This window comes from Pistacia vera, unplaced genomic scaffold (genome assembly GCF_008641045.1).
Source record: "Pistacia vera cultivar Batoury unplaced genomic scaffold, PisVer_v2 Contig123, whole genome shotgun sequence".
Classification (NCBI taxonomy): Eukaryota; Viridiplantae; Streptophyta; class Magnoliopsida; order Sapindales; family Anacardiaceae; genus Pistacia; species Pistacia vera.
The window spans coordinates 1,229,532-1,254,414 of record NW_022195282.1 but is presented as its reverse complement, the minus strand read 5'-3'; the positions used below and the strand labels follow the sequence as shown (position 1 = coordinate 1,254,414).

Sequence of the window (24,883 nt, the reverse complement as noted above, 5' to 3'; positions counted from 1 at the left end):
TCATGGCATTGGTGGCTCATTTTGATATGGAGCTACATCAAATGGATGTGAAAACAACATTCCTTAATGGAGAACTAGAGGGAGAGGTTTATATGAAATAACCAGAAGGTTTCATTTCAAAGGGAACGATCAATTGGTTTGTAGGCTTAAGAAATCTATATATGGGCTAAAACAAGCCTCTTATCAATGGTATTTAAAATTCCATAATGTCATTTCTTCATCTAGTTTTACGAAGAATATCATGGATCAATGTATATACCATAAGGTCAGTGGGAGCAAAATAGTTTCATTAGTCCTATATGTAGATGATATTCTATGTGCTTCAAGTGATTTGGGCTTACTTCATGAGATTAAGTGATTTCTCTCGAAACAATTTGATATGAAAGATATAGGTGAAATTTCATATGTTATAGGCATATAGATTGAGAGAGACAAATCCCGAGGGATATTAGGATTGTCTCAAGAAGCCTATATTAATAAAGTATGAAGGGCTGTACATCTAGTGTTGCAACTGTTGTCAAAGGTGACAAATTCAAATTGGAATAAAGCCCAAGAAATGATTTAGAGAGAGAACAAATGAAGGACATTTCTTATGCTTCTGTCGTTGGAAGTTTAATGTATGTTCAGGTTTGCACAAGATCTGATAATGCATATGCAATTGGAATGTTGGGTAGATATCAAAGTAACCTGTGTTTTGACTATTAAAGAGCTGCAAAGAAAGTCATGCAGTACCTTTAAGGGACTAAGGACTACAAGCTTACATATAGGCGATCTAATAATCTAGAAGTGATTGGATATTCAGATTCTGACTTTGCTCGTAGCCTTGACTCAAGAAAGTCAACATTAGGATATGTCTTCTTATTAGCTAGAGGGTCCATTTCTTGGAGAAGTACAAAACAATATTTGGTTGTTACTTCTATCATTGAAACGGAGTTTGTATAATGCTTTGAAGTGACATCACATGCTACAAGTTTAGGAGTTTTATTTTAGGGCTTGAAGTTGTTGACACAATTTCCAAGCCATTGAGGATTTACCGCAATAATTCGTTGCAATGTTTTTGGCCAAGAACAATAAAAACGGAAGTTGCAGTAAGCACATCAACATTAAGTATCTAGCTATTTGAGAACATGTCAGAGCCAACAAAGTGGTTATTGAGCACATCGGTACTAGATTGATGATTGTTGATCCATTGACAAAAGGTTTACCATCTATTGCTTATACGGGACATGTTGAACATATGGGACTTAGTTCTATTATGTAGTTTTTGTGTGATTGAGAGACCCTTTATGTTTGTATCGCATTTTGTTGATTTGGAAAACTCTATTAATTTCACATTTTTCTTCTCTTATTTAGTAGTATACATGAAGTTTGGAGAATAACAATACATCTTTGAATTTCGTTTGTGGACCCTGAATAGCCATTTGGAAGTTCATTCGTAAAGACATGTACCACATATGGTTCTCATTCAAAAGAGAAAGTTGCATTGCAATACGTGGAAGATAATACTTGCTCTAAAGGACTTACTGCCACGATTCATGTAATTTAAACTCTTTTGTTTGGGTATGATGATATTATAGCTATTAGAAAAAAACTGCTACATATTAAGTGTTGAATGGGCCAAGTGGGAGAATGTTACGATTTTTTATTTTTTAAATAAAAATATTAATTTTTGTGGCCCATTATTCATTATTAATATTTAAATAAATTACTCCTCATATCAATTATTTTTCCCTTAGATAGTGGATAATGGGACATGTGGGAAGAGATAACTGCCTATCCATATAATCTCTCTTCTTTTGATGGGAAAAAAGTCTTCAGAACAACATACGTTATATTTCTACAAAGAAAATGGCCTCTAGTCTAACAAAGAAAAGTTTGTGATATCTCCATCAATTGCATGTATTAAGGTCTTGGATAGACTAGACTAAGAATTCTCAATATTTTTCACAATATTTGGTGTGTGTGATTTCTCACATATAGAATCTGATTGCTATGGCAAGAGGCATGTGCTTTTGGTCCTGCGTTAGTTTATTAAAATTGATGACATATTGGTTACATGTTTTTGAAAAACGTTGACGAGGCTTTTTGGGTTATGAAGCATGTTTTGGTGGTTTAGTTTGATTTATGGGTTTTTGGTTTATGAAGCATGTTTTGATTTATGAGTTTCTATGGTTTCCTGGGTTATATAGCATGCTTGATTTATGGATTTTGACATATTTTGATTTATAGGTTTATGGGTTTTCTCAGTTATGAAGCATGTTTTAGTGTTTGAGGTTGATTTACGGTTTTTGGTTTTTGGTGTACAATGGTGATGGTTTAAGATTCAGGTTTGGTGTCTTTGGTTAAAGATGATTTTATTGTTATCTAGGCGATGAATTATAGGTTTTTGGTTATGTTGATAAATTCTTCGATTTTTTAGTTATGGTGTTTACTGTTATGGCGATGAATTGTTGGTTTCTAATTATGGCGATCATCAATGTTTTAAAAACTGGACCAAATAGGACTGGTCAGTTAGATCAGTCCAATCGTCGACTGGCCTTTTTTTGGGTCTAAGATTTCAATTTCACTGTTCATACAAATCCCTAATTTGATCGCCGGTGAACGAGGGGCTACCAAGTATTGGAGTTACAAGGCTTTTGTAGAGTGGAGGCCAGTGGTTCAAGTGGTAGTGTTGGATTGAATTTTCGATGTTGGAATAAGCCAAAATTTGACCGTAAAGTTCAACCAATATGGGAATCACGACCAGCAAATCGGGGGCTACCAAGTGCCAAGGCTAGAAGGGTTTTGTAGAGTGGAGGCTAATGGTTTAGGTGGTGGTGTTTGATTGAATTTTGGAGGTCGGAATAAGCTGGAATTTGGCTACAAAAATCAACCTAATCGCGGCTGTGTTTGTGACTCACGGCCGGCGAACAGAGGGCTACCAAGTTTCGGGGTTAGAGGGGTTTTGTAGAGTGGAGGACGATGGTTCAGATGGTAGTGTCGGATTGAATTTTAGCCATCAGAATTTGGCCATAAATGTCAAAATAAAAACAGATCACGGGGGTGTATTTTCTATATTTTAAACTTGTGGGGACCGACAATAGTTTTCAGGGGTGTGTTTGAAGAATTTAAACTTTTTGGACCATAAAAAACCGGCCATTTAACCGATCAAACTGTGAACCGGGACCTTGACTGGTTAAGGCCCGATTTGGTCTTTAGAACATTGGCGATCATTATGCTTTCTTTTTTCTTTTTTATATATATATATATATATATATATATATATATATATATATATATATATATAAAGAAAGCATAATGATCGCCAATGTTCTGAAGACCAAATTTCTCTGTTTAGGGTATTTTACACTATGTTTGGCTTACTATTTTATCCAGATTCTGGATCCTACTCTCCAAATAATGTTTGGCACATTATTCTAAGAATATTAACCAATTTTTTTAATTACTTTTAGATCCCATAAGGTTATTAATTTCATCAAATACACCCTAAAAAAAAGTTTAAAAATTATCAAAAACACCCCCGTAACCCATACTCGCCAGATTCCGGCAACCACCGTCGGTGGTAGCCGAAATCTATACAACGGCCAACCTGCCGACTATAAATGGCCGGAATTTCACCGATCTGGCCTTTTCCGGCCAGATCCACCACGGATTTGGCTGGAAAAGGCCAGATCTGGCCGTGAACGACGGCTAAAGAAATGGCCGTCATTGAGGTCAACGACGGCCAAATCTTGGCCATCGTTGACTGAAAACGACGGCCATATCTTTGGCCGTTGTTTTGGCCTTTTTCGGCCGTTGACAGCCACGACAGGCCGTAGATCTGGCATTTTCCGGCCAGATCTGTGGTGAATCTGGTCGGAAAAGGCCATAACGACTCGTTACGACACAGATCCGACCGATCTGTGTCGTAACGCGATTTTCCTGCCAGATTCCGGCGGTGGTGGCCAGAATCTGGCACTGCAGGTGGTGGGGGTATTTTTGTCAATTTACATGTTAGGGTATTTATGAAATTAGCAAACTTAGGGGGTTTTTCTATGAATTTTAAATTTTACCTCGTAATACTCCCATATTCAATTATCCAATACTATCCCCAAAATCCTACCCAAAATAATAAACCAAAAGCATACTTAGTGTTTTCTCAAGATTTCTCCAGTCCATCAACAGAATTTACTAACGGCTTTTTGTTTAAGGACTATTTTGCTGGTGAAAAATCAAAATATCCTGAATTAGGAGTAGGGTATAACTCAGGGACCTCTAATATTTACTTCCAGAGACGTGGTTAATTTGTTCTTTCCTCTCCGACTCAGTCCCGTCAAACGCTTTATCGACCTCCATTCTCCGCCTCCTTGACTCACACGGCGTCGTGCTCTGTCTTCACTCCATGCTTGCATTCTAGCCGTCGAGACAAAACAACTTCCACCGGGTTTCCGCAGTCCGACAACGTACACGCGAGAATTAGATTGGAAGATTCCACTAGTTTTACGGGTCAGTGTTTCTTCTTTCCTAATTTCATAATTAGGGTTTGTAAATTATGTTTTACATACTATTATTTGCTCAAATTTATTCCAATTTGCTACAGTTTGCCAATGCTTTCCCTGTATTACCATGCTTAGTGCTTCTTGTGAAATTTAAATTATTGGTTTGTTTTGATTCTTTTGTTGCTTATTTCGTACAGTGTAATGGGGAGTGATCTTGCTTTAAAGACGTGGATATCTGATGAGCTGATGTCGCTGCTTGGATATTCTCAGCCCACTATAGTCCAATACATCATCGGATTATGTGAGATAACCATACTTCCTGTTTTCCCATTTAATTTGGCTTTTGTAGAATCATTATGGAAGATGTGTTTACTAATAATGTTGCTCATTCTCCAGCTAAGCAAGCTACTTCCCCTGATGATTTGAGAGCCAAGCTAGAGGAGGAATGTGATTTTCCTAAATCAGGGGATACCACCCTTAGATTTGCTCAAGAAGTCTTCCATAAAGTTCCCCGTAAAGCATCTGGTTTAAATGTGGGTTGGTAGTTGAATTTCTTTATTTATTTTTGAATTTGTAGTCATAAAAAGTGTAGTCATTGTATATCTAACGTTAAAAAAAAAAAATTTGGTTCATATATGATACTTTGCAATAAGCTTTTTTTTCCTTTTCCATAATAACTCTAAAATTGCTTGTTATTCTTGTTCTTGGTGCTATACCAGCTATATCAGAAACAGGAAAGGGAAGCTGCTCTGTTGGTGAGGAAGCAGAAGAGTTANGATGAGCTGATGTCGCTGCTTGGATATTCTCAGCCCACTATAGTCCAATACATCATCGGATTATGTGAGATAACCATACTTCCTGTTTTCCCATTTAATTTGGCTTTTGTAGAATCATTATGGAAGATGTGTTTACTAATAATGTTGCTCATTCTCCAGCTAAGCAAGCTACTTCCCCTGATGATTTGAGAACCAAGCTAGAGGAGGAATGTGATTTTCCTAAATCAGGGGATACCACCCTTAGATTTGCTCAAGAAGTCTTCCATAAAGTTCCCCGTAAAGAATCTGGTTTAAATGTGGGTTGGTAGTTGAATTTCTTTATTTATTTTTGAATTTGTAGTCATAAAAAGTGTAGTCATTGTATATCTAACGTTAAAAAAAAAAAATTTGGTTCATATATGATACTTTGCAATAAGCTTTTTTTTCCTTTTCCATAATAACTCTAAAATTGCTTGTTATTCTTGTTCTTGGTGCTATACCAGCTATATCAGAAACAGGAAAGGGAAGCTGCTCTGTTGGTGAGGAAGCAGAAGAGTTACATGATTTTGGATGCCGATGATGATGGTGATACCGTAAATGTTGATGAGTCCAGGAAAGTTGGTTCACATAAGAAACGGTTTAGAAAGAAAACTGGAATTGAAGAAGATGACGGAGATGAGGCATGTTCATACTCTAATGAAAAACAATTTAGTTTTTGGTTCTTTTTTTAAGGTTCTGTTTAGCCTATTACTTATGGTATTATTATTATTATTTCTTGAAATTCATTGATGCAGGGGATTGCGCATGTGGAAGAAAAGAGACTGGTTAAAAGACGGACTTCCAAGGATGAAGATGATGATTCTGATGTATGTTAATACTTTATAAAAGCATGTGATTTTATTGCAACTGATCCTTGCTTTTTTTCGCTACTTGAGTGAGAGTTTCCGCTTGAGGTTTTGTTGTTCTTCATCATTCATCTCAACTGAAATGGGGTCTTGCACTAATTTAGTCTTTGTTATTGATCCATTTTTAAGTGTTTTTTTCACTTTATAGCTCTGGTTCAGTTATATTTCTTTAATATGGACGACACCGATTTTTTTGATAACTTTGTATAGTTTTTGCCTCCTCTCTTGGGGTATCTGGACTCTTCAGTGGATACTCAATCCACTTGTTTATTTTTCCTTTTCCTTTAGTACCATAGATCTTTTACTGTTTCCTACCCGGAAACAGAAAAATAAAAGAAAAAAGACTTTTGGTTTGAGGACATAATTGGGTAGTTGACTTAAAAGTTAAATTTTATCAATTCAGTTATTATTTTAATTATTTGATATTATTAGATAGCATTTTCAGCCTTAGTATTGTTGTCTATTTTCCTGCATTGCTATATCAAAGGTGGAACCTGGGGCTGCTCTGTTGGTTTGCTGGCATGTGTTGTCTTTTGTGTTTGCCTGCTTAGAATATTGGACAACATTATTAATCGTTTGTGCTTTATTGAAGTCCATAGGTTTTATCTATTTCTTTTCTCCCTAGTCATTGGACATTTTACTTATCATTTTGTTCGTTAGAGGAATGCTTTCTGTTTTAAATTCTTTTTACCATCCATCTTTCTTGTTTTTTCTCCTTCATCTTTTAAATTTTGCTTTTATGTTTTGATATGCAGTCCGAGGAAGAGAGATTGCGTGATCAAAGAGAAAGGGAGCAATTAGAGCAACATATAAGAGAACGTGATGCTGCAGCAACAAGGAAGGTACAATAATTGCCATTTTATCCCTGTTAGACTGTTTCTTTTCTTATGTTGAGCCTTCGTTTTAGACCACCATGCTTTCTGCAAACCATGCATATACATATTAATCTCATGCGACATTCTTATTACATGTGTGCATAAGTGACTGGATTTAACGGGAACTTTTTAACCTATGAAACCTGAAAAAGACTTTTTAGGATAATGTTATTATTAATAATTTTCTTGACAACTCCGTAACAGACTTAAAGCTTGCTAACTAGTTATTCCATAGTGTTTATGTGGATGCTACCATATATTCCAAACAAACTTAGTCACATGGTTGCACTTGCTTCATGATTGATGCCAACTATCCAATGTTGCATGATACTCACAAGAGGCATTGATAAGTGCAAGAGCCACCTGTTTACAGCATAATTTCCTAACATATGTTTTCGTATTATGTGTCATGAATTAGTCTAAGATGTGGATCTACACAGATTCATTGTATATCTTCACTGTGTGCTTTCTGTTGATTTCTGTTTACTGATGTTCATTTCTGTAATTGTCTTTTTTGTTATTAACAGTTAACTGAGACAAAGTTAAGCCGAAAGGAGGAAGGTTAGTGCTTTAAGAGTTCTGCATTCACTTCTCCATGTGCACATTTATATGAAGTAAACTCATTTGTTAGTATGGATTATGTTTATAGATGTGATGTTTTAGTCTATTGATACATTTTATTTTTGTGTAACAGAAGAGGCAATTCAAAGATCAAATGCTTTGGAGAAAAATGAAATGGAATATTTAAGGTTTGTACTTGTGTGTTCTGAGTTAGGTTACTCTGTCTGCATGTGTACATACCAATGTGCTCAGGAATTGTGTGTGTGTGATGGTCATGTGGTGCTGCCAACATAGTTGGGCAACTTGACTGAATTGTATTATCAAGAAAGAGGTAGAACCGTCTAGATTAAAGTAGTGCAAGCTAATGTTTGAATGTCTTTTGTGATCTGGTTTTGTTTCCATGAGGGATTTTCAATCTCTTTTGCTGGTAAGGAAGGATATATGCTGGCCAAAGCTTGTAATTGAGGTTACTTTCATCTATGACTGTGTCAACTTGATGGCATTAGATAATACCAAGGAAAAACTTCTTCTTGATGATAATGAATTTGGCTGCTATCCTTAGAGAAAAAGTTCTGGGGGGATGATGAGGGAATATAGGAATTTGAACCATCAAATTTTGTGGTTTAGCATTAGAAATAATAGATTGGTATGGAACCCTTAGCTTTAGTAAAAGTTAAATAGCTATTTTTAATAGTTTGATATAGTTGATTCAAATCTTTGGATTCCTTATGTGGTTTATTACCTCTAGGTCTTAGGTTGGTTGCTTCTGGTTTAATGTGGAATAAGTATCTCTTTACTCCATTGATGTGGCAAATTATCTTTCTCTAAAAGACTTTTAGGACTTTCTTGTCATAATCTCATTAGCCAATTAGCCAATATTTTTTTGTTGATGTAAATGGAGGTGTTTTATGCTTAAGAGTGGGGCTCTTTCTACCAATGTTGGAGGAGTGTTTTTATGTAAAATGACAGTGGTTAATCAATTATTGGTTATGCATAGGAGTGCTTGAACATTTCAAGAAAACTAGAACAAGTTAAACCAATATTTTTTTTCAAAAGCCTTGGTTTGAGCTTATCAAGTCAAAATCCAGTTTCCAGATTTGAGATTGATTCATGATGCGAGCACTAATCCTGCACTTGATTCCTTTGTGTCCGTTATAATTTCTTAGATGTGGATCTAATATAAGACCATCACGACTGTTATTAGAAACACTTCGAGATTTCTAGTATCAACTTCTAATTTGAGGCTGGCATTTTAGGATCTACATTTCAGGGGGAAAATAAAGGAGGAAAATCTTGGGTGCGTTTGGTTTAGTATTTTGGATAGGATTTTAGGGGTAGTATTGGGTTATTGGATATGGGAGTATTACGAGGTAAATTTTAAAAATTTATAAAAAAGCCCTTAGGTTTACTAATTTAACTAAAGACCCTAACATGTAAAATGACAAAAACACCCCCACCACTGCAGTGTCAGATTCCGGCCACCACCGCCGGAATCTGACCGGAAAATTTCGTTACGGCACAGACTTGTCGGATCTGTGCCGTAACACATCGTTATGGCCTTTTCCGGCTAGATCCATGGTAGATCTGGCCGGAAAAGGCCAGATCTATGGTTTGTTTTGGCCGTCGACGGCCGGAAAAGGCCAAACGACGGCCATCTTTGGCCGTCAGCGACGGCCAAAGATGTGGCCGTCGTTTTCGATCGACGACGGCCAAGATTTGGCCGTCGTTGACCGTCAACGACGGCCATTTCTTTGGCCGTCGCTGACGGCCAGATCTGGCCTTTTCCGGCCAGATCCGTTGTGGATCTGGCCGGAAAAGGCCACAGCGGTGAACTTCCGGCCATTTCTGGTCGGAAGTTTGGCCGTTGTACAGATTCCGGCTATCACCGACGGTGGTTGCCGGAATCTGACAAGTTGGGTTGATGGGGGTGTTTTTGTTAATTTTAAACTTTTTTTTCAGGGGGTATTTAGTGAAATTAATAACCTTATGGGGTTAAAATGTAATTAAAAAAAATAGGGTAATATTTTGAGAATATTGTACCAAACGCGATTTGAAAAATAGGATCCAGAATAGGGATAAAAATATTAAACCAAACGCATACCTTGCTATTTTATCTGTAGTACCAGTATTATGCTTTTGCCTAATCTATTTGGGAATTTTTATTTTTTCTTGTTAATGTTCTTATGATACACCATAGAATACTAATTCTTTTTTCATGTATTGACTCTGATTCAGGAAAATTTCAAGGCGGGAATATCTAAAGAAAAGGGAGCAAAAGAAGCTGGAAGAAATCAAGTATTATGGATTTAAATCTGGATTTTGTGGTTAAATTGCTGATTTTATTTCTGTTCCTTGCCTTCTTTAATCCCCTAATTTTTGTAAATTGTATTACAGAGATGATATAGAAGATGAGCAATATCTATTTGAAAATGTGAAGCTTACAGATGCAGAATATCGTGAAATAAGGTAATTATTTGTTGTTCTTGACTATGAATATAACATCACTGTTCTTATCCGTTATCAAGTATGTCTTTTTACTCCCAATATAGTATTTTGTGAAATTGACATTAAAAGTTTCTGTTAATCCAAAATTAATGTCACTTCTTTTTGAGTTTATATCTGCTTCTGTGAGGTGGTGTAACATTCACTTGTTTATATAAACAAACAGAAACTTATATAAGAAAACTACTGATGGGAACTTGATAATTCATTTTTTGCTGAAATTTCTATGCTATAGTTTTAATTGTATGTTTTTTTTAGCTATTATTATAATTTATCTCTATGGTATATTTTTTTCCGTACATTTTTAGTTTTTTAATTTCTTGAGATCAGTTGAGAATGGTTTTATTGTCTCCCGAACATCCCCTCGTTTGTTTCTGCATACAATTTTGATTTATTAGCTTTGACATATTTCATATGAATAATTGGTTAACTTCATAAATTCCATTATAAAGTGAGTATATATTCCTGGTTCTAGTTATTTGTTATGGGATTGAAATTTTTTTCCCCTGTAATGCATGACAAAGTAAGGTAATAATTATAATTTTGTGGATTTCATTTTTTGGCAGGTACAAGAAAGAAATCTATGATCTTGTTAAGAAGCGGACAGAAGAGGTTGAAACTCTGAGTGAGGTAGCTAACAAGTGGTTGGGTACATTTATTTAATTAGTGGTTTCTGATATTTGTTTCTGTCATAAGGTTGCTTTTGTAGTTAACTAGAAGAATAACTGTTAGCCCATTGCATGCTTGAATTTAATTATTGTGTTTATAGTTCAATGGGTGCAATAAAGAAGACCCATGAGGGCTTAGCCAAGCGGTTAGGCCATGGTTTGTTCCCACAAGGTTTGGGTTTAGAGTCTGCTATGGGCATCTACATGGCTAAATGTCACTGTTTCCTGCTAGAATCTATTATAGGGTTCGGCAGGGGCTCTAGTTTCAAACTCAGCTCTGCAATGCAAGGCTGTAGAATTTTTGGATTACAAAAATAAAAAAATAATAGTAATAATAAATGGGTGCAATAAAGAAGACAATGTGTGTTTTGGCTGTCTTTCTGTAAGTGGTTTTCTCTCAGTATTATTGTCTTCATTGTGGTTGGTTGGTTCACATTTGTGTCTTTTCACTCTTTTTCCTTTTAAACTTTTTTTGTAATGAAGCAACAGTATGGGGTTCTGGTAGCACGGTCTAATGCTACTATTTAATAAATTTTACTGGAAATGGTGTATTTTGTACATCTGACGTTCACTCAGTTGTTGTTGCTGGTGGATTTATATCAATAAAGTGTCTATTTCTATCTGTCTACAGCTTTCTGGAAACAATTTGTGATTATACACCTCTGATTCTTCTATTTTTGCTCAATGTTTATATTTCAATCCACTCAATAAATTCCTTGCAGTACTATTTATCTTTTCCTTTTTTTTTTTTCTCTCTTTTTCTTGTTCATGATTCACAGATTATGCTGCACTGCTAACCTTTTGTGTAGCTTTTTGTTCCTATTTCCTGGGAGGTGGCTGTCATATTAGTGGACATCTTGTCCACTCTTGTAACCTCTATTTTCTCTAATATTAAACATTTCCTGGTTTTCTATTTAAAGAAAACAAGTTCCCATATTTTTATTTGGAGTTGCCTCCGTACTTAAAGTGCTGCAAGAACTGCTGCTGCTCATGAAAATTCAATTTTTCATATTAATACATAGAGTACATTTTAATTGCACAATTTTTAGTAGCCAATTTGAAATTGCCTCAATGTACACTACAGCACTTTTTGGCTAGAGCAGAATTCTATTTGTATTTTGTGGTAAACGTTTAGTCTCGCCTCCATGCTGGTGTGCACATGTGTATGAGAATGTAGTAGAGTCTCATTTGTGGCACTATGAATGCTCAAGTCATGTTAGAGGGTCATGTGTTCCACACCAGCAAACACAGACAATGGGGTTGTAACAGTGCTGCATTTCTTATTTCTAGCAAGAAAAATTTTGCATTTCTGATCTTGTGGAAACAGTCTTTTCTTTTTTCTTTCACATCAAATGATTAGGTTCTGGTTGGTTCACTTAAGCTTAAAGGTCAAGCTATTGTAACACAAACTCTTGACCGTTGTTTTAATACAATTCAATGATTAGAAAGTTGATGAGTGGTTTTGAAAATAACTACCTCTAACTTTTCTTTCAAATCTATTGGGCTGCATTAAATTAATTGTCAAGAACTTGTGTTACAATCTTCTTAACCCCGAAGTGTAATCAATACTTGTTTTATTATTTTCATGGGATAATCATCTTTTAACTTATATTTTACTTGTTTTTCGTTTCTTGTTTTAAATTTCAATTTTTAATCAATATTTATTATATCCTGCATCTGTTAGTTGATTCTTTACCAACTGCATGAAATACTCACTGTCATTTGGGAGTGCAGTACCGGATGCCGGAAGCTTATGATCAGGATGGTAATGTTGATCAAGAAAAGCGATTTGCTGTGAGTCTGCAGCGTTATAGGTCAGTTGGAGATGAATTGTGCCACATAATAGCAATCACTGGAATTGTTGCTCAAAAAGCTCTTAAACCAAATTTTCTTGTAACTACCACCAAGCATATTAGCATTTACTTTCATATTTTGGAAGTATAACTTAATCTCCTGTTAAACTCAACTACATATTCTTACAGCCAGGATAATGCTGGGGAGAAAATGAACCCTTTTGCGGAGCAAGAAGCTTGGGAGGAGCATCAAATGGGTAAATCTCATGACACTTTTAGCATATTGTTAGCTTTCTTTTCTTTTGTTTTCCTTTGGTAGGGGATGTAGGGGGTAGCGCTTGGGTGATGTGAGTTGGGGAGGCTAGATTGCATGGTAGTTTGGTCTTCATTAGGTAGTCTGATAGTAGTTGGACTTTGGCATATTAATTTTCAATTCATTTCTTTTGCAGGAAAGGCAGACATGAAATACGGTTCAAAAAACAAGAAGCAAATATCCGATGACTATCAGTGAGTTTAGATATCTGATGACAGTCACTATACTTGTGTATCATCCAACACAGCACTTTCATTTTCTTCTCTATTTAATTTCTTTTTACCAGTTTGATTTGCAGATTCTTTTCCCCTGTTTCCTTGAAATTAAATAGATGATTGGAATTTTTTCTTATATTTTATTTTATATGATATAGCAATAAAATTTCTACTGTTTCTTATTAATGAATACATAATTATAGCTTATGGCTAATTTAGTTTCCTTTTCTTTGTAACAAAATAAAATGATTAGAACTCATTGTTTTAGAGCTCAGTGCTAAGTTATTTTCCTTTGAAACAAAATAGATAGTTAGATCTCATTGTTTTTGTTTGCATAATTATTATCCTCATAATGTTTTATGTTTTCAGATATGTGTTTGAGGACCAGATTGACTTTGTCAAGGCATCTGTGATGGATGGCGATGAGGTAAATTCTTTAACTTCATTCCTTGTAGAGTGGTATTATTTTGGTTATTATGGTTACATGATGAATTTTTCATTGATTTCTGCTTACCTTTTGCAGTTTGATGAGCAGCCCAATGAATTGCTTGACAAGCCCAAGGAGAAATTAGCCTCGGAGATGCTTCAGGTCTGCACCCCGTTAATAATTTCTTTTTATATTTTCTATTTAATGTCCTTCAATTTTGGCATAAGTGACTGGTAAAAGCTTCTTGCATTTGTGGGCAACATATAGTATAGAGAAGAAGACCTTAAAGCATATGATATAAGATTAAAAACAGGCAAATCAATTTGGGGAAAGTTTAGAGATGTTAAGGGCGTGTTCTTTTATCAATTTTGTGTTTTTAAATTTATGCTTTTTAGAGAATATTGGAATTGATTTAAAAATGTGAAAAATGACAACACATTCGGCATATTTGTCTAAAAACAGTATTTGAAAATGTGTTCGGCATGTTTGTCTGAAAATCCAAAAATAAAAAATACAAATTTTATCGCCTACACACCCAATAAAATATATTCAAATTACCACTTATTTTGTTTGTCTTGAATATGTCAAACAGTTGCTTCCCATTTGTGATTCTGTGTTAAAAATCTTGATTTTAGTAAAAACTTTTATTTAGGAAGAGATTACAAGAATATATTAATTATTTACTTTCAAATTAATAGAATTTGAATAAAACCTTTTTGAATGGGAGGATTACCCTCTCTTATAACCCAGTAGGCTTGAGCGTGCCTAGTCGATGTGTGACTCTAACACTTTCTCTCACGGTCAAGCCTATATGTTGGGTCATGCTTGTTATTGGAGATAGTTGTCGGCTCTAATTCCTCAGCTCAACTGAACCTGAACTCTAATACCATAATAGAATTTGAGGTGGGTTTGACTCCTCACCTAATAAGGTCTTTTTGAATGGGAGGATTATCCCCTCTTATAACCCAGTAGGCTTGAGCGAGCCTAATCGGTGTGGGACTCCAACACAAATTTTAATTTTTTATATAAAAAAGGTGGGTCCAGTTAATTTTTTTATGTAAAGGAGGTGGGTCCAGTTAATTTTTTATATAAAGGAGGTGGGTCCACTTCTTTCCCTCCTCTCTGTTTTCTGTCATTTTCCACAATCAAATTCTGTAAAATTGGTAAACGTATGCGTATTTTGTTGTTCCCCAGGCGTGATATGAAAAGAGTAAATCCAATACATAAACGAATGGGGCCTAGATTTTTTTGGATCTGCCTTCAAGGTTGATGACATTTCAAGGGTAAAGTTATGATAATATTTGGTTTTCTTACTGCTGATACATAAAAATTGGTCTGATTTATGCAACCCTTTAGTGATATAGCTACTTAAGCTCAACTGGAAAAAATTTTAATCTAATTTTGACTATAAGAGTCAAGTGGTATTTCTATTTTATTACTCAAGTTTATGATTTGATCTCATATAATGTCAGTTGTGGCTTTAAAAATTGGTGGTTGATGTAACTCTAGTCACCTTGGAAACCACATGGACCAATTGAGAATAGGTATATGTGTGAGAAAGTTGTCTTTCAAATACTAGTGCTTTCAGGATTCAAATATTGTTGTGCAGGTTTTTGACATCATTTACTGCTTCATTTGAATAGACACTCTATAAAACAATTTCATTTATTGCATATAGTGAATTTCTATTTCTTCTGTTATTTCCTTGTATGAACTTTAGAGGAAGAAGGAAATTATTATATGTCTAGTTGCATATTAATTGATTTTATCCTAGATTGTGGATTACTAATGTATTTGATGAAGCCGGCTTTACTTCTTATTTACTGTTTACTTATTGACGATTCAGGAGGAGAGGAAAACCTTACCCATCTATCCATATCGGGATCAGTTACTCCAAGCTGTTCAAGAATATCAGGTTTTAAATTTCTTAATTGTAGGTTTTACATATGTTTGACCAAGGAATGCTTATCAATTTTTGCTGCTGAACAGTCATGGGTCCATGAATTTTATTTATTGTTTCCTCTAGAAGTTAGACTACTCAAATTACTCTAGGACCTGAATAGACAAAACAGATCATGTGAGGTTCTATGAGATGCCTCATAGAGTCCAGTTTTTTGTCCAATTGGTTGGAGTAGGAGAAGTTACGAGAAACATATGAAATTCTTGTCCAATATGCCATTTTGTGCAGTTTTCTTGAGGTTAAGATAATCACCAGGGGTAGAGAATCAAGTAGGGCTTTGGTAATATAATTTTGTAGATATATTCTCTTATAGTTGTGCATAGTTTGATGTTTTACAATGTCTCTGTATGTTTTGGTTAAGTTTCTCACTCTTAGACACTCATGTATCACCCATATTGGAGTCAATGCACTACTGCTTTACTGAGAGCAATGTAACTATGTAACTGTATATTTTGAATTTTGTTTCCTATTTGCAAGTTCTAATAATCCTAACTTGTTCTATTTTAGGTCATTGTTATAGTTGGAGAAACAGGTTCTGGGAAGACTACACAGATACCCCAATATCTTCATGAAGCTGGTTACACCAAGCAGGGAAAGGTATAAACTTTGTTCCTTAATACTTTTTTGCTGTGAACGGATGGTGATGGGTATACTTGACTGAGTTATATTTTATGTGGAATTACTTTATGATGTAAATGGCTGTTGTTTAAAATGTTGGAATATTCTTTTTGTCCCTCTTTAGTTGCAATGAATATTTGTTACTCATAGACTAGTTTTATCATGTATAAAAATGTGATTTATGAATTTGATTGCTGTAGATGTTTGACCAACATTATGTCTGGAACTTATCAGGAATGTGAGTCTTGAGATCTTAAAAAAGACTTGATGTCTGTTCTAATTAACTTTTCAGTGTAATGAGGCAGTTGCTGCAAAATTGTTTTGGATTATTTACTTGATGTACAGTGGCTACTTCTGTTAGAATGCTGCTTGATCAATATTTCTGTATTGTGATTCCAAGTTTGCACCTTTAAGGTTCTCCATATAAGGCAACAAAGTTTGCATCACTTCTGGTCCAAATAGACTCCTAATGAGCTAGCAGAACCATGTTTGGTAGTTTTGATAAATATATGGAGGTCATTGAGCAATTATCTGAACGATGATTATTTATACACAGGTTGGTTGTACACAGCCACGACGAGTTGCTGCTATGAGTGTTGCTGCTCGCGTTTCTCAAGAAATGGGAGTCAAACTTGGGCATGAGGTATGTCTCTTTAATTTGATGTAGTTTGATACTTTTTGGTAACTAATTTGTCATGCTTTGTTTATAATTCATTTAATCAATTATAAGCTTAGAACATATTGGATATTATTTTTTGCTCAATGGTATGGTTCATTTAGATGTGCAAATAGAGTGGTGCTACATATACAATTAAATATATAAACTAATGTGGGAATACTCAATTCATTTCATTTACACGTCATCCATCTATAATTATTTAGTATTTATTGAGTTCACTTTTTACATGCATTTATCCATTCAATTTATGACACAACAGTTTGTATAGAAGAGTTTGTACATCTAGTATTATTTGTGCAAATATGGTCAAAGATCTTATAGGTGTCTTCTAAGGCTAACTGTTTGTTCTTCGGTTATGGGGTTTGTGTGCCTCTAATATGCTGAATTTAAGCTTGCTCACCTAGATGACCACCTACACTCTTTTATTGAAGAGCTTCAGTTTTAGATAATTCTTTCTTTCAAACATGGCACATTTGAAGAGTTTAGTTCCTTGCTGAGTGCCCCAAACATCATAAAATAAGCTATCATCTATTTGAGTTCGTAAATTTGCACTCATTCTGCTTCTGCATGTGTATTCAATATTTTCTTCATAATAAAAAAGAAAAATAAATTAATTGATAATAAATTATTGTGGCAATATAATTTTTTTAGTTCGCTAATGAATCATTAATTGTTTGAGAAACAATGGATAGTAAATGTTTGAAGTTTATTTATAGGTTGGATATTCCATTCGTTTTGAAGATTGCACATCAGAGAAGACTATTCTGAAATACATGACGGATGGAATGCTGTTACGTGAGATTCTCAGTGAACCAAACCTAGAAAGCTACAGGTTAGCCATTTTTTACAACTTAACATTTTTTTTAATTCTGTATTGAATTGCCTTGGTTTACTGGTCATGTACATTTAATTTTTCAGTGTGTTGATGGTGGACGAGGCTCATGAAAGAACTCTGTCGACTGACATTTTATTTGGATTACTAAAGGCAAGTAGAAATGCTTCAATTTATGTATATTAATTGGTTGACTTACTCCAATTGATCTATGTTTTTTGCTCTCTCCTCTTTCTAACTTGACTAAAGCTATTCTTTTATTTCAATTCAGTGGTCACTATTATTATTATTATTATTATTATAAATCTGATCGAAACATGGAAAAACAATATTGATGGAGGGTTCTGAAGAAGAGAAATGAAATTAAAAAAACAATATATATATATATATAGAAGAATGTCGTGATACATCATTTTTTTAGTAAATAATGCTTATGATTAATGAAAGGTGAGGAGCCTTTTAGTCTTATAAATTTATTCCCATGATAATCTCAATCTTGCATTATTTTTACCCTTGTGAAGAAGCATGGATATATATGGTGTCTTCTCATTTGAACATATTCTTTAAATTTGAAGATCTGTATTTCTTAAAGTAGAAATAGATCTGATTTTCATATTGATCTATATCATTCCTTGAGAGAACAAATTAATTATTTGTTTTGGAGAGGTATGGAAAAGTGATTTTCACATAAAAGATTGTCACAAAAAAAATATTACTTATATAAAGCTCAACAGATTTTCAACATGATGGATGTATGAAAGAATTGGAAAAGGCTTTTTTCTGAAAATTTGTCCTCTTAGCTAATTTTCTGATTGTTTTTGCTCATGTGTGATAGGATTTAATTAAGTTTCGATCGGATCTCAAACTGCTTATCTCTAGTGCAACGCTTGATGCGGAGAAATTCAGTGATTATTTTGGTTCTGCTCCAATTTTCAAAATTCCTGGGAGGCGGTATCCTGTTGAAATTCATTATACGAAAGCACCAGAAGCTGATTATATAGATGCTGCAATTGTCACAGTGCTACAAGTCCATGTAACACAGCCTTCTGGAGATATTTTAGTTTTTTTGACTGGTCAGGAAGAAATCGAAACAATGGAAGAAATATTGAAACATAGGACAAGAGGCCTGGGGACGAAAATAGCTGAACTGATTATCTGCCCTATATATGCAAATCTACCGACTGAGCTTCAAGCTAAAATATTTGAACCAACTCCTGCGGGGGCTCGGAAAGTTGTGCTTGCAACAAATATTGCAGAAACTTCATTGACAATAGATGGAATTAAGTATGTTATTGATCCAGGTTTCGCCAAGGTGAAATCTTATAATCCAAGGACTGGAATGGAGTCTTTGCTAGTCAATCCCATCTCGAAAGCTTCAGCCATGCAACGTGCTGGTCGGTCTGGACGAACAGGTCCAGGAAAATGTTTTCGATTGTATACTCTTTACAATTATCACAAGGATATGGATGATAATACAGTTCCAGAAATACAACGGACTAACCTTGCAAATGTTGTCCTAATTCTTAAGAGTCTTGGAATTGATGACTTGGTAAACTTTGATTTTATAGACCCCCCACCAGAGGAAGCATTGCTGAAAGCCTTGGAACTACTTTTTGCCCTTAGTGCATTGAACAAGTTTGGTGAGTTGACTAAAGTTGGCAGGCGGATGGCAGAGTTCCCTCTTGATCCTATGTTGTCTAAGATGATTGTTGCTTCTGATAAGTACAAGTGTTCTGATGAGATCATTACCGTTGCTGCTATGCTTTCTGTTGGAAATTCAATCTTCTATCGTCCGAAGGACAAACAAGTTCATGCAGATAATGCAAGAATGAACTTTCACTTAGGGAACGTTGGGGATCATATTGCGTTGCTTAGGGTTGGTATCTGTTTTTTTTGTTTGTATTTCTTTATAAGCATTCTTTTCCTAATATCTGTTCCCTGTCTTGCATCTGCACCAACATGTTAGATGAAAATTATTAATTTGATTTTGCTCCTTATTTTAGGTTGGATATATTTTTTTAAATGTTAAACATGACACCTGTATTTTAGTGTTAAAAAAATGGTGAAAGTAGTTAAACATATTAATAGTTATAGTAGAATTTTTAGTTTGCATCCTTAGTGTTGTAGCTGCATGAATAACTTTATGAATTTATTAATTAGCCTGATTGTGTTACCTGGGATATTGCCTCTTAAAAGTTTATTAAACCTCTTTGTTATCTTTATTCAGGTTTACAATTCTTGGAGGGAATGTAATTACTCCACACAGTGGTGTTATGAGAATTATATTCAGGTATATTATGATGTTCTAAATTGCTTTAATTTGATTTTTGTTCTTTCGTTCCAGTCATATTTCATGTTTCCTCGTAAACTTCAGTTTAATTGTCGGTATCATTGGCTTGAGATGAAATGATTGTGGAGATTGTAAGTTGTTAATTTTTTATTAGGTTTGTAATTGAAAAGGATTCACAAAAATCACAGCGGTTTATGAGGAAAGATATTTTCTTCCATTACTTTTTTAAGGGATTTATTTGCAAAATGATAATATTCATTTTCTTCCTCAGCCAAGTGACATTATCACATGTAATTACACCAATTCTTTATTTGTGGACTGTTGTGGTTTTGTATATGTTCACTTGATGAATTGTAGAGTGTTGTAGTCTTGTATACTTTCTTTGATACAGAACTTAGTGTTTACACTGCTTTATTGTGCATATCATACGCTAATAACTTCTTGTTTGTGTTTTTAATTTTTTCAGGTGAGGAGTATGAAACGTGCCAGAGATATCAGGGACCAGCTAGAGGGGCTTCTGGAGAGGGTTGAAATTGAACTAACATCCAATCTGGGTGATTTAGATTCCATAAAGAAGGCCATTACATCTGGTAAGACTGCAATTGCTATTTACTTTTGATGACTTAAAATCAAAATTCTTGTGGGCATTGTTGAATTTAATGCTTGCTATTGCTTTGTCATTTTTTTCAGGTTTTTTCCCTCATTCTGCAAAGCTGCAGAAAAATGGATCTTACTGGACGGTAAAACATCCACAAAGAGTTCATATACATCCCAGCTCAGGGTTGGCACAGGTGACTATTTCGTAACTTCATTGTAATTCCATTAAGTTGATAAAAGTATAATTTTATGCAGGGGTCGAGCTCTGTTATGGCCTGCCCCACAAAAATATTATAAATTAGTTTTATATACAATTGGTTCCTGCAGATTCATTTTTGTTGTTCAGTATAACTCTTTTCATTGATTATTTGATCATGTAAATTTTAAAAAGTTTAATTATTCATTTACTTGAAAATTTGAGGGTAAAATTGGTACAATTTCACTGGTTAACTATTGAAATACATTGGAGAGGAGTTCAGAGGTTGGTTTTCAATGCAGAAGGGAGTCTACGGGGTATTTTTGAAACTATTATGTCCTGACCGCATTGCATTTAGGTAAACGATAGGAAAGATAGTGAAATTTTCCTTGTACTTCTTTTGTTCCATAGATGTACCATGGGTATGCTACTGTTAAATAAACCACGTGCTGTTGCACATTTTACATGGACATTTCCATATAATAGTATGTGCTGCCCCAGGTTACGGGTTACAGGTTACAAGGACTAGTATAGTAATAATCCGGTTACTTGATTAAGTTTGATCTTTTGTGTCTTAACCAGTTCAACACTCTACTTCACCATGCTACATCAACTGAGGCATGTAAATATGTTTACAAACTTTTATGGTGGGTTCGTTTTGCCAGTAGCATAAAACAATAATCAATTTCCATTAATCTTTTCTTGGTGAGAAAACAAGAAAGCAGTAGTTAGTAGAAAACAAGTGTTGGTTAAGGCATCCTATAGAATCCTAAAGTTATATATCTCCATAATGTGCTTAAGATTTTGCTTCTTTGCTCATTTCAGGTGCTGCCTAGATGGGTTGTGTACCATGAATTGGTTCTGACGACCAAAGAATATATGAGACAGGTCAGTTTCAACCGTTGGCTACTTTATATTACATGTTCCCCAGAGCAGGTTCTTTGGCTGACATGTTTTGCAATCATTGATCAATTGCAGGTAACTGAACTAAAACCAGACTGGTTGGTTGAAATAGCCCCCCATTATTACCAGATGAAGGATGTTGAAGATCGTATGTTTCTCTTTTCTCTATTTCTCTTTCTCTGTGTGTTGTCTCTGTGTGTGTGTGTAAAGCTGAATATTGGTGCATTCTCTCTGCAGTCAAACCAGAATTGCAATCTTCCATAATTTACTAACACTGTTAAGGAGACTTATGATCAAATAATCTGAATCTAAGATCTGCCAGTGTAAATAGATTGAAATAATAAAAAATTACATGTTGTATGTGCAGACTGGTTGGATAGTTAGAGTAGGGCAATCACTAGGGTTTCTGATGATAAAGATTAGTATGTTTAGGTTCTTTTAGAGTGTTCCTGGATACCCCTGTTAAGTCAGTCGCTGAAGTTTTTCAGATAGATTGGTAGTAGGTAAAGCATTTTTCATCAGGATTTAATTAATCAAAATACTGATCTCAAGTGAGTTTAATTTTTTTTCTGTTGACAAAGCGTGGATAATTATTTCAGGATATTTCCTTTTTCATCTTCCTTACGTTCTCGTTTGAATGATATGAAAGTAATAAGACCTGGATAATGCCCATTTATTGTCTGGGAATTTTTACTTAAAAAACCGGTTGTCCAACAATTTCAGTTTTTGTCATATAATACTATTAATTTGTACCATTATTGATGTTCATTATTGATGTTCTCCGAATGCACATGCTTTTTTGCTCATGATTGATTTCAATTTCATTCAGACATAGGTTCCATCGATTTTTTTGTTATTATTATTATTTTGGGGGGAGGGGGGAACATACTGAAGGGAGTAAAACATTATGGCTCCGTTTGGTTCACAATTTTGTGTGTTTGGGAAAAGTTTTTTGAAAAAAGTTAAAAAAAAGTTGAATTGGGCGGGTATTACGATGTAGGATTTACAAATTATAAAATACCCTCTATGTTTGTTTTTTTTACAAAACACCCCTTATAATAAAACATTAAAAGTTAATAAAAACACCCCCAATCCACCCTCAAATACGGACATCTGGCCACCACCGTCGGAGGGTGTCCGGAGTCGTCGTAACAAAAACATTAAAAATATTTAGGGGTATTTAATTGAATTAACAAATTTAGGGGGTTTAAAAATGTTGAATAAAGTTGAATAATATTGTGAGTTTTTGGGTATTTTACTATTTAACTTTTTTGGGAATACTAAAAGTAGTATTCCCAAAATCCAACCAAACGAAGCCTATGTTTCCCACCACCGATACTTTTGAGCTAACAACCTAGAAAGCTGTAGTATTATGAACAAACCTTATAGATAGTTATGTTAGATACTTGCAGGTGTTCTATATGGTATAAGATGGAAGTATTCTATCGGGATTCTTTATTGTAGAGGTTATCTTTTATTGCATGAGGCAATCCAAAGTCTTGTTCGTTTTGGTATTAAATAATTGCATGGTCCTATGAGTTACTGATTTTCTTTTTCTCTGTGACAGCGGCGTCCAAGAAGATGCCACGGGGAGCAGGACGTGCATCATAACAACTGGTTGTATATTAGCAGGAAGAGATGGACAACTCTATAGAGACATCAATTTTTCTGTCATGTAGCTTGATGCTTATTTTTTACCAACGATTTCTGGTTGGGCCCTGAAGGAACAAATCCAAAGAAAAAGCCGCCTTTTCAAATTCCCCGCTTTAATTCAATGAGCAAGAGACGGTACATGAAAACATAAAAGAAGAAAATAGCTATTAGCCTGTGAGATATGTGCATGAAACTTGTTACTGCCTTTAGGGATGACCCAATTTTTTTTTTCTCGAGATGTCAAAGCGTACACTGTACAGAGTAGTAAAAGGGACAATGTTGGAAGTATTGTGTATTTGAGGTACCAAATTGTAAATACATTCGCATTCGTTGAAATCTTGAATGGTCTCGCTTGATGGGTAGAAATTAATTTTGTTGATGGTTTCATTCCACCATCTAGAAATATATACTTGATTTCTTTGTACAAGAATGTGCCAATTTTTAGTTATGCTATTAGATTTGAGGGTGTTTTGGTTCTTATATGCGAGGTATGCAGCACTGTTTTAAAACCCGGCCTGAGCCTTGACCCAGTCAAGGGCTCGAGTCTCGGGTTGATTGATCCAACCGGTTGGATCGGCAGGTTGGACCAGTGACATCATTATAATGATGTTAGTTAAAATCCAAAACGACGCCGTTTCAAAGAGGATATTATTGACTTTTTAAAATTTATAAAGAAAACCCTAAATTCCTTACTTTTATTCATTTTTCCCATTTCTTTCTCTCTTCTTCTACTGTTTCCCTTTCTTCTCTCACTTGCATCTTCTTTCGATCTACCATGACTACTGTTTGGACCTTAACGGTGTAGACTTTGTGGTTGCTCCGCCACGATGTAGATTTCGTAGTTGCTTTGCCATGGTGTAGGCTTCGTGGCTACTGGATCTATCTACCACGGTGAAGGCTTCGTGGTTGTTGGATCTATCCGTCATAGTGAAGGCTTCATGGCTGCTAGATCTATTCACCACGGTGGAGGCTTCATGGTTGCTGGATTTCCTTTTTCCATTTCTTTTTTCTCTTCTTCTATTGTCTTGTTTCTTCTCTTCCTTGCATCATTTTTTTTTTTTTTTTTTTTTAATCTACGATGGCTAGTTGGCTACTTGCGCATCTTGTTGGCTTTTTGACATCTTTACCTAAGGTTTTCTTTGAAATATTGATTGGGTTGCAATTTGTTGGTTGGACTGTTTGGTATTTGCTGCAATCATTCTTTTCCATCCAATAATCCATGAATTTAAATTTTGAAACATTAGCTGTTACTATAAAATGTTGTGATATGTTAATAGGCATTTAAATTATGATGAAAATTGAAGATGGAGAATTGGAAATTGGAAAAAGGGAAATTGTTTTTAGGGATTTTTGGTGACTAAGTTGTGCCACCAGTTCGGTTGAACCGGCGGTTTGTCACTATTCTGCCGGTCCAAATCCGATTTATTCCGGGTTAATTATTAAAAGCGGGTTTAGAAGGTTTTCAGACCGGTGTTGGTGCCGGCTCTTGGTCCAACCGATTCGACTGGCCGGTCCGGTCCAGATTTTAAAACAGTGCTATGCAACATTGCATTACTATCTGTCTTTTATGTTTGTTAAACTGTTAGTTTTGTCCAATTTTTCACCGTTCTTGTCTTGTCTTTTTCATTTTGCATGTTTTTGTATCATTAACTATAATTTATTT

The 24,883-nt window shown here is 34.9% G+C and overlaps 1 protein-coding gene across 3 annotated transcripts; it reads left to right on the top strand.

The window, feature by feature from the left end:
• The first annotated feature begins 4,316 nt into the window (after positions 1-4,316).
• LOC116116635 (pre-mRNA-splicing factor ATP-dependent RNA helicase DEAH1) lies at positions 4,317-23,707 on the top strand. Of its 3 annotated transcripts, none has more exons than XM_031402693.1 (28): positions 4,317-4,485; positions 4,676-4,779; positions 5,414-5,550; positions 5,737-5,913; positions 6,028-6,099; positions 6,894-6,980; positions 7,541-7,574; positions 7,708-7,762; positions 9,810-9,869; positions 9,969-10,040; positions 10,643-10,706; positions 12,479-12,558; positions 12,727-12,794; positions 12,987-13,044; positions 13,435-13,492; positions 13,589-13,654; positions 15,339-15,407; positions 15,960-16,049; positions 16,627-16,713; positions 17,466-17,581; positions 17,668-17,734; positions 18,417-19,457; positions 19,809-19,871; positions 20,338-20,461; positions 20,562-20,662; positions 21,490-21,552; positions 21,643-21,715; positions 23,135-23,707. In XM_031402693.1, the coding sequence occupies exons 2-28, from the start codon at positions 4,680-4,682 to the stop codon at positions 23,176-23,178; spliced, it is 3,126 nt and encodes a 1,041-aa protein (XP_031258553.1). In that variant the 5' UTR covers positions 4,317-4,485; positions 4,676-4,679; the 3' UTR covers positions 23,179-23,707. The 3 variants fall into 3 exon arrangements, with proteins under 3 accessions (XP_031258553.1, XP_031258562.1, XP_031258558.1); XM_031402702.1 differs by lacking the exon at positions 5,414-5,550 and adding an exon at positions 4,875-5,011; XM_031402698.1 differs by lacking the exons at positions 4,317-4,485; positions 4,676-4,779 and adding an exon at positions 5,264-5,318.
• Positions 23,708-24,883: the final 1,176 nt, after the last annotated feature.